At 33.8% G+C, this 10855-nt stretch overlaps 1 protein-coding gene across 1 annotated transcript; it reads left to right on the top strand.

Annotated features, from left to right (window-relative positions):
- Window positions 1–5890: 5890 nt before the first annotated feature.
- LOC143537394 (uncharacterized) lies at window positions 5891–9611 on the top strand. The gene is made up of 5 exons (XM_077031177.1): window positions 5891–6186; window positions 6699–6946; window positions 7636–7700; window positions 8049–8739; window positions 8830–9611. Exons 2-5 carry the CDS (start codon window positions 6739–6741, stop codon window positions 9339–9341), a joined length of 1476 nt encoding a protein of 491 aa, XP_076887292.1. The 5' UTR covers window positions 5891–6186; window positions 6699–6738; the 3' UTR covers window positions 9342–9611.
- The last annotated feature ends 1244 nt before the right edge of the window (window positions 9612–10855 follow it).

The following is a 10855-nucleotide window of genomic DNA, read 5'->3' as shown; positions in this document are numbered from 1 at the left end:
AAAAATTATAATGTATGAACAACGTTTCTCTAAATTCACTCATTAACAGTAACATTTTATCTCTTCTTCACTAACAACCATTTACAATCACACTCTAAAAAATACATGACACCCTTACATAATTTGGAGAAACTATTGTGAATGCTCTTATATAATGCACACTACTCATGGGTGCAGTTACTGTACGCTTATGCCTTAACGTACGGTAGGTACACGAGACGCTCAAAGGCAAAAAACAAAGGCAAAAACCTAAAACGCTCACAAAACTTAAACACTCAGCAAACGCTCAAAAAACAGTCTTCGTGAAAAAAGTGAAAAATTGATCAATCAACCATCCAAAACTGTTTTTTTCGGTGAACCATTGATTGATTGGATATGTATTGACGATTCCGATATGTTTGGATGTGATTTCAAGGATCGATTCGTGAAAAAATCGATTCACGTACGTAATGCACGTTAAGGCATTATTGTATTGAATATATTCCCCATAACTCATAACCATTTACAACCACACTCTAAAAAATAGATGACACCCTTACATAATTTGGAGTAGCTATTATGAATGTATTATATAATGTGCACCATTAATGCACGGTGGCGTATCCAAATAAAAGTTTATAGGTTATAAAATTTTAAGCGCCGGTTATCAATAGTTAACTACTAGCATTTTTTAGTTCGGCTCTAGTTATACAATAAAATTAATAAATATATAACCAAATTTCGATCCAACTTTTATTTTGAGAAGACATTCCATGACATTCATCTCTCTCTCTCTCTCTCTTTTGAGGTAGCAAATGGGTTGGGTTGGGTTGGGTTGGGTTGGGTTGGGTCGAACATGTCATGGGTCAAAACATGTTTGGGTCAAAATGAGTCAATTAAATTTAATTTGGGTCGGAACATGTTATGGCCAGAACGAGTATCGAGTTTTTTTTGGAACAATGATAATGGCGGAAACATTTTAGGTTTTATAGATTTTTTGTTTTTTATTTAAATTTTGAGTTATAATTTTTTTTATTAATTTTTGAATTTTTTCTATGAAGTTTCCTATTAAGATAAAAAAAAACCCTTAGAAAAATACTCAAAAATAATAAAAAAATATCATAACTCTTAATATAAATCAAAAACAAAAAAAAGTAAAAAAATAAAATAAAATGTTTCCTCCGTTGTCCTCATTCTATTAAAAAAACGATACCGAAAAATTCAACAAAAATGAAATAAAAAGCCAAAATCGAAAATCAAACAATCAATCGAAGTCGATCAAAATGAAACTAAAAAAACTGAAACCGAACAAAAACGGCCAAAAACGACTCCGGAATCGAACGAAAAGAAACAAAAACCCAACCCGTTCTATGTGAAAACTCGCGTTGGTTTGAAACCTGAACCGAACTCGTTCCAATATGAAACATGTTTTCGTGCCGAAACCTGTCTCATGCGAAAACTGTTCCGATCCAAAACTTGCCAAATTTCCTTATGACACTAACTCACATCGACTAATTTCTTTGAATTTGTCGACTCATTTTGACTCGAAAATAACAAGATGAAATTTCGTATGACCCATTTTGACCTATTTAGTTAAAAATTATGATCCAAACCAACCCATTTAATTTTTAAAACTACCCAAATTGACTCAATAGAAATGGTTTGGATCAAGATTGCCCACCCTAATCCCTCCCTATAGGTGTTCGAGAAAAAGGAAAAATCGAGTTGAACCTCTAGATGAAACTAAGGGAACCTTAGACCCGATGAAGCTAAATACTCAAAACCCTGAAATCCGTTTTATCATGGTTTGATATTTTGGATTACATTTCTATATAATATACCCCCTTGTAACTTAATTGAATTGTGTCTATACGCTATGTTTTAAAAACCGGTATTTACCTTATACCGGATTGGACTAAAAAATGGTACAACAGGTTGAACCGGGCTATACTGGAAGGTTTAACCGGTTGAATAGTTTACCTTATAATTTTCTATAAATGCAACTTCAATCCAAAAATAACCTAAAAATAAATGATTTCATTACAAAAAATAATTCAAAAGTTAATTCATATTAAAAAAGTAATGCAAAATCACCCAATTTTAAAAAAATAGTCCTAAAATTTACACGTTTGAATGTTAACTGTTGGGTTAAAAGTAATTTTGAAAATAATATGGACCGCAAATATTAAAAATTTTCTTGGATTTAAAACCGGTTTGCCGGTAAAACCGGTATTTTAGCTAAAAACCGTTGGTACAATAATCTAGAAAACCGGCCAAAAATATCGGGCTTAAAATTTCGGCATGCTATGCGAAATACGGTTTAACCGGCCGGTTTGAACCGGTTTTTAAAACATTGTCTATACCTGTGTACAGTAGAAACTCGATAAATTAATACTCGATTATTTAATAAACTCTCTAAGATAATATCTTTTGCCGGTCCCGACTCGGGGATAGGGTGCTAAATTAATAATTCGCTAAAATACATTTTTGATAATTTCTTTAGACCTCATATAAAATATAAATTAATAATTCCTTATATATAGCATATTGCATGAATGATTTATGAATGTTTCTTGAAAAATGACTCAATTGTCTTTTGTTTTTTGTTGAAATCAATTTCCCCTTGAATTTCTTCTCTCATAATGCTCTTCGAATCTCGTCTGTCATTGTTGTTTTTTTCACACATTTAAGATGAGAAGGCATGTTGTGTGTATGATTTGTTTGTGTTAACCTATTTTGATCTTGTATTTATATAGAAAATATTTTTAATGTCCATAAAGTGATACATTGAACACAAGAAACATAATGAGGTGGGAGATTGAAGGTTTATTTCAAATTGGGTCGTTCATTTGATATACATGCATTGTATACAATAATTAAGTGAAAGCTTAAAAGGTGTTTGTAAACTAAGTATTCTACTATAAATTAATAAAATATTAATTAATATATAAATTAATAATTATTAATTTATCGATTAATTAATAACTCTTTTAATTAATAAATTTTGATGATACCAAGTATATTATTTTATAGAGTTTCTGATTAAATCTTGGGCTAAAGATTTTTCTACTAGAATATGTGAGAAACGGTTATGTATAAAAAAATAAAAAACCATGATTGATAATGTGAAGTATCAATCATGTCTTTTGTATCATAGTGTCCAGAAAATCAAAATCAGAAATGTTTACTATTATTTTCAAAGAAGACGCTCTTTATTGTGTCCCATGTATAAAACATGTATATTTATGTGTGTATAATTGCCTTAACTAAATATCTAAGTTATTATAGATGTACGTGTACCCATTGATTATTTTGTTCCGCTAGGTTATTCTAAATCATAATCACCTAATAGTTAGTTTTACCAGTGCAACTGTTTTTACCCTCAGACATTTTTAGTATAACCATTCCAACCTTGGCTGGGTGATAAAGGCTCTTTCCTTTGAGAGTGAAGACCATGTAGACGAACAACGTAAAATTTACGTAGCCATTTATGGTCAAACCTTTCTAAAAAACACACCTTTTTTTATGTAGACAAACAAAGCAAAATTTACTTAATGAAGTTCAAACTTCAAATTAACATCTTTTCAACTAATTCGAATTGCATTGGTCTTTAAAAATATTATCCGTAAGTCCGTAACCTGAATAATGTGTAACTAGATACTAGATAGCAAGATTTGGTTTCTAATACTTGTACACCGTTATGTTAATACTCCTTTAAAATGAATGTTTAATAACTTCTTCATATCTAGTATCTTAGTTTCGCACGCCTATTGGAACAACATAAAAAAAATCGATTTTTATAACAATAATACGCTATACCATATCAAGTTACACCTATTAAACTGTGTGCACTAATAAGTGAATGTAAAAATGTCAAGTATCATAGTCACGGGTCCGTATAACTTTATATAACAATATAAATATATTATTATTTTAAAAATCAAAACCTAGTTGAATATATTATTTAAGAGAATAAATAAACAGAATATAAATTTACAACAGAAAAAAAATGTCGACTTGTCGATTCTTGTCAATTTGGATGAAAGACAAAAGAATTGTGTAGTTATTTGTGGTGAAAGCTAAACCCCATGTTTGCATCTGGTCTTTTCAGTCATTCGTACTATTTCAACTCTACCAAATGACTCTGCAGCTGCATATTTACCAAACTGTCCCTAATTTAGTATTGTTATTCATCATATTTAATCCTAGTTTGTATTGTTATGAAAATAACCATTTTTATCCTTTTGTCATATAACGCCATCCATTGCAAGATATCACATGTATCTATTAGAGGTACAAATGAAGCCAACTGTTTGATAAAGCTTCAACCATTTGGCCAGGTAAATTTAAGAGAACTCAAAAGTTAGACTCATTCCGAGGGTAGTGAGTAGGACAGACGGTGGCAAGTGGCTTTTTAAGGAGCTTAGAGCATCTACAACAAGGAAGTTTTCATCTTGTTTGAATCTACCTGGTAACATGGCAGACAAGCATATATAACCAACTTCACCACGGCCCCACTTTCTCTCTCCTTCCTCACATACACATATATAAACACACACTATATATATATATATATATATATATAGTTTTAATATCTTTTAATTGGGTTTGTAGATGTTTGTTGTTGTGGGAAAAAAATGGGGTTTTTGAGAAAAAAATTGGAATCGAAGGTGGCGATGATGTGTCGGTCTGTATGAGTATGTTGGTGTAGATGCTCTAATAGATGTAATAATAAAACCATTGTTGATATCACCAATGTGACTAAACTATCTAAAGTACACATAGATGTGTCAAACTTCGCTGTTGGAGGAGTCCTCATTCAAGAAAGTTGCCTCGATGCAGTTCATTTCATAAGCTTAACAACGCGGAGAAAAAAAACGCACAATCCAAGAAAAAGAAATGGTGGTTGGCTGCATTGTATATATATGCACGTTGGGACACTATACCTTCTCGGATTGATTAACATTTGTTATCAAGACTAACAACATTGCCACTAGTTAATTAAGAAGCTATGGCTAAAGCAAGTTAGATGGTAGTACTTTGTAGTTGAATTTGATCATCACTTGGAGCATAGACCAAGAAAAGTAAATGCAGTGTTCCGATGTTGTAAGTGGCATAGCAGAATTTGCCACCATTGCCTAGCTAGAATTCAATCTTTAAGATCTAGTTAATGAAAAACTGGAACATAGTACTCACCTTCTTCCTTCCCACAAAAATCCGTCACGAGGGCCACCTCATCACTAGCGGGCGGTAACACTGATTCCATACCTCCCGGTCTAATAATATTAGTGTTTTTCTTGAAATAAAGTCCAAAAGTAAAGAGCCGCAGAAAAGGGTGATTTAGGAAATATATTCTCATTTGGATGTAGAAAACATTACTATAGAGGGGAGGAGGGGTAGAAGACGACCGAAATTGACTTGGGATGAGAGGATTAGGCATGATTTGATAGACCTAAACCTCTCCGAGGACATGGTTGAGGATAGGAATTCGTGGAGAAGTAGAATTAAAGTTAAGGATTTTTAGAGAGAATTAAATACCTTAGGGCTTAGACTTAACTTATTTAGGTCACATACCATAATGGTATTTCCCTTACATATTTTATTATTATTAGTATTAGCTTTTATATTGCGGTTAAACTGTGACCTTTTTATTAATATTATTATAATTAGTAGTAGTTTTTTATATAACTGTTAAACTTTGATTTCCTTTTTTGCTTCATACACATGTTCTTAGAGCCGAGTGTCTCTCTGGAAGCCACCTCTTTATTCCTTTGGATAGAGGTACGGTGTGCCTACATCCCACCCTCCCCAGACCCTACCTATAGCTCTGCTGTCGGTGGGATTTTACTGGGTATGATTGATTGATTGATTGATTGATTCTCATTTGGATGTGTCGATAACAAAAAAGAAAATCAAACCCCACCATATTGAGCTTTAATTATGGACACTTGCTCTTTGTTTCTTCTTCTCTTTACTCTCCCTCTTCATAAATGTCTTCCATCTTCTTTGGCTTATTAACCTCACCATCAACCTCATTAACACAAAGGGGTCCTCTTTATCTTCATTAGTCATTACCATACTCTTCACATAAACCTTCCACACCCATCTATAACACACATTCTTCTTACTACTTATATATTTTTAACACTCAGTTTCAGTTTCTTGATCATGGGTCTGCTTACAATTCACACTTTTGCCTAATATCAGGTCAAATTCTTACCTCTTTTTAATAGATTTTCCTCTTGATATTATTGAATGTTATTAATACTTTTTGCAAAAAATCATCTATTTTGTTTAAATGATAATAATACATCATTGCTCAATAATCTGGATTCTTAGTTCCTACCAATTTCTTGAAAAAAAAAATATTGTTTTAATCCAAAGTATAGTTTCTTAAGATTTTTATTCTCTTCAATCAAGATTCTTTGTTATGCATGAGTTTAACTGGTTTTAAAATACTGTTTATTATACAAATTTTTTAATGGCATTTTTATTACATTTAACTAGGAAAATCAAGTGGCTTCTTAATTTATTAAAATTTGGTAAGAAAAGATTTGTTCTTGAACTTTTTTCTTTTTTATGATATGTCAACCTCACTTACAACACTTTATCAAGATTTCCATTTCCAGTTCTATGTACATTGTTGGATTTCAATTTATTAAACCACCAAATTCATAAACTTTTAATAAAAACTGTCATGAATGATTGAATTCTTGCAGGAGTGAATGCTTTTAGATTTATGACAACCAAACATATACAATGCAATTTGAGTTTCTTGATTGTTACCATAATCAGTTTTTACCGTTAATGGCAAGAAAATCCCCAAAATGCCCTCCTGCGGTTGAAACGAGTCAAATCGGTTGTGTGTGGAATGTTGGTGGTATGTTTGACTTTGACCACCACCGCCACGGCCATCCTCACCGGAAGCTGCTGTCAAATGAGAGCCAGGGGAGCAAAAGTCTTCCAGGTGAGTTCAGTTTAGTGAACAACTGAACATGCATTGTTAGAAATTCATTTTGACCGTTGAGGTCAAACCGACCGGTTTAAGATCTCAAATTTATAAATCATCATCATCATCATCATCGTACTCAGTATATCCCACCAATAGCAATGCTATGGTAGGGTCTGAGGAGGGTAAGATGTAGACAGCCTTACCTCTATCCCATAGGGATAGAGAGGCTGCTTCCGGTGAGACCCCCGGCTCGATAGTAGTTTTGAATCAAGCCTTGGACATAAGACACATAACACTCAATCATCGGGACACCGGCTGATTGGTGCATGTGCCCTTGTCTTTCGGCTATCAACGCCACCACATGATGCCTGATTAACCTTCCGCCACTTTTAACGTTATTTTCACGTGATTAGTAAAATAACGTCAAAATTAGTGCAATTTTACTTTTGCCCACCCAAGGGTTCACACATATATACATTATATGTGCGCACCGCAAGCAGGGCGTCTCAAATTTATAAATATAAGAAGATATTTTTGGGGAAGATTTTGATAATGTAATTGATTATTTATGGGATGGTACAAAAAGATTAGTTTTTGTACTCAATTTGTATAAAAATTGTTATTCAACTTTGAATTTGATAAGGTCATAGGTTGACTTCAAAAGTCAAACTGAATGTTGGATTTACTGGTTTCTAATCTTTCAGGAGCTGAACATGAAAGGAGCCAAGTACGAATGCTGACGTTTGATGAACAACTTAGAAGCATTTATGTAAGTACAATATTCCACTTTTAATCAAGGGTGTGAATTTAGGACACAACTATTTGTGGGTTTGGGCTTAGTTCAAACGGGTCGGGTCGAACCTAATGGGTTCTTGGGTTGACCCGTTTAACCCATCTGCATATAAAAACGGTTGTTTTTATGTAAATTGGAATATTTTAAATATAATCGCTTCAAGAAAATAAAATAATATGTAAATTTAGAATTTTTAAGTGTTAAGCAAAAAGAAGTAACACTCTTTCTTCAGATTTTACGGGTCATGTTTGACACGTTTAGCAGCCCTATTTGAATCTTTAAAAGAATGAATTAGATTATGAACATGTATTTCAACCTTTTCAGATTAAATCAAAGAAGAAAACTGCAAACGTGAACGGATCTTTAAAGAAAGAAGAAGCTTGGAAGAAAACAATGGAGAAATCTTTTTGGAAAAAGATGAAATCCCGATACGAGAACTTGAACAAGAAGAGGGAAAACACAAACGCGGTTTTGAAGCCTAGTCAACGTGTTGTGGAAAGCGTGATGGATATAGGGTGTCAATGCTTGCATTTGCAAGCTCATCAAACCACACATGTTTCATTTAATGATGTTAGAAAAAAGCTTAAAAGCCCAAAAAAGTTAAACATCTTCAAAAAGATGAAACCTTGTGGTGAAACTGATGAACCCGGTTCAAAAACAGAAAACTTATCGTTGGTACCGTACTCTAACCATCAAGAACCGGAAGTCTTTATGGAAGCTAGACGACACCTAGCCGAAAGGCTAAGGCTAGTGGCTTTGGGTTCACGTGTGGGTGAGCCTTCGGGCTCTTCATGTATACAAGTGCCAAGAACCTTGGAGGGGATATTATTATCGTCTCCTATACACGAGTCAATGGTCGCTCTTGAACTAGAAGGAACCCATGGAGAGAAAAGTTTGCAAAAGATGTGGAGTGGCTCAAGCCTGTCAAAGCAGGATGAGAACCCGAGCCCGGTGTCAGTTCTTGATTCGTTTTTTTCAGATAATATCAGCAGTCCATCGAGCACCATCGAATCATGTATGTATACATACAAAAGTTTTAAGTTTAATTCATTTATTATAACAAATTGTTTAATGTTTATCATCTTAACCTGTGACCCATTGGCAGTTGAACTTCATATTCAACCACGTCGGCTTGATTTTGAAGAACACTCGTCGCAAACTTTGTCTCCATCACGAAAAACTGGTTTAAGTTTGTATTCTGGAGACCACGGTTTCATATCTTCATATGTTAATGATTTGTACCAAATTTCTCAGTCAAACTGGGAGGACTTTTTAGTAACGGATTACGCGTATGAATCATCGTCTGACCTTCAAGTCCTCCATGATTATGTCAAGGAAGTGTTGGTCGGTTTACATTCAAAAATAACATTATTTGGATCACGGGTTAAGCCTTTTTCGTTGGAAAAAGATGTGATCGACACGGTCATTGACCAAGTTGACTGGCATAACGGTCAACCTGTGGGTCCACGGACGCTAGACCAACTGGTCAGGAGGGATATAGCAAAAGGTGGACCATGGTTAGACACTTTATCAGATAGAAATGATATTGTGGTTAAAGTTGCAGACGAAATTCTTGAAGAATTGGTCATAGAAACTAGTCTTGATATTTGTTTCTGAAGCGGTGTTGACTTTTAGTTTGACCTGTTGGTCTGGAGTCGCGTCTCATGGTCCGTGCCTGATCATAGGTTCAGACAGGTCTCGCCCAGCATATCGACTAACGGGTTATGTGTTAGTGTTATAGAGACAAGTCCTAGCTATTATAGTTGTTTGGTCATTTTTTTTTTGTGGGATATAAAACCTATATGTATAAATCAAAATAAGGGTTGTTGTAGTATATGTTTTCTAATGTATATTGTTACCATGACTTAGGGCTGATCAACGAGCCAACAATATCAACGTGTAGCATGCTAATAATTAAAGACTTTTTTTTAACATCAATATATATAAAGACTTATAACAGAATTGAAATAAAGGGAAATAAACAAATTAATGGATCACAAACTGAACATGAAAATGGAAAAGGGGTGTGTTTTGTTGGTGTTACGTGTAAAAGAGAACTTAGAATAATATTAGACTTACACTCAACAAATTCACTCAAATTATAACAAGAATGGTTTAAGCATAAATAGTAGCATAGTACAACTAAATATTAACTTCACTGGTCCAGATCCTGAAGATGAGACCTTTGTTTGACCCGACCAATATTTAAACAGTTATGAAATTATCTCCTTCGTAGTCTTCTCATCCAACGACATCAAATCTTGAAAACCCATGTGTTTCTAGCTTTCCTGATAAACTACAAAAATGTGTAAATAATGCTATGTGATAGCCTTCTCCTCAAATTAGAATTCACATCGTATGCAACGTATACCAACTATTCAAATATTGAAACATAGAGATGCTTGTTAAATCACAACCCTATCACAAAGAGATGTTTCTTCAAATCGATTTTTTCAAGAGGCTACCATATTATTAGATATTATTAATTAAATCTTGAAACAACTATCAAAACGAAGCCAAACAATTATAGCCCCAATGATTACAATCAAACCTAATCACATAATGATAAAGCTCGCAACTCACTGACTTTAGAACATACTAAAACTATCTCTAAAACACTCAACTTACTTTGAATCCATTACACAAACACAATGATGACTGGCGAGAAAACCCTTATCCTCTAAACTCTAAAGAGGTCTAGCAATCTAAAGAGATCTCACAATACTCATTATGTAACTAGTAATAAACTAGCGATAGAATAGGATATGAGTACATGGGGATGTTTCAATGTGAAGTCAATCCACTTCGTAAGAGACACCTTATATACATATATCTACAAATTCCCAAACTCAACCCTTCAACAAATCCACATCCTCCATTAAGCCCTTCAAAAATATCATATTCCAATCCAATTTTTGTATAGATTCATAAAACCCACAAAGAATTCCATGACACACAACCAAGGTGCAAATGAGTCGAGTCGTCTCAAACCTCGACTAGACTGTGAGCTTGGCTTGTTTAACTCACACAAAGCTTGAGCTCGAGCTCGAGCTCACTCGCATCGATATCTAACTTTACATCTCAAACTCAATTCGTGAGTAGATTTTGAAGCTTGAGCCCGGCTTGTTAAT

This window comes from Bidens hawaiensis, unplaced genomic scaffold, assembly GCF_021521415.1.
Source record: "Bidens hawaiensis isolate Kalapana, Puna unplaced genomic scaffold, B.hawaiensis_p1.1 tig00011186_1, whole genome shotgun sequence".
NCBI classification, from domain to species: domain Eukaryota; kingdom Viridiplantae; phylum Streptophyta; class Magnoliopsida; order Asterales; family Asteraceae; genus Bidens; species Bidens hawaiensis.
Note: the sequence above shows the minus strand (reverse complement) of the source record. Positions and strands in the feature narration are given on the sequence as shown.

Excerpts from the sequence above, each read along its gene's own strand:
- LOC143537394 (XM_077031177.1), top strand. The coding sequence starts at position 6,739 with ATGCAATTTGAGTTTCTTGATTGTTACCATAATCAGTTTTTACCGTTA. Across the intron at positions 6,947-7,635 it reads GGGGAGCAAAAGTCTTCCAG|GAGCTGAACATGAAAGGAGC; the intron begins GTGAGTTCAGTT and ends CTAATCTTTCAG. Across the intron at positions 7,701-8,048 it reads AACAACTTAGAAGCATTTAT|ATTAAATCAAAGAAGAAAAC; the intron begins GTAAGTACAATA and ends CAACCTTTTCAG.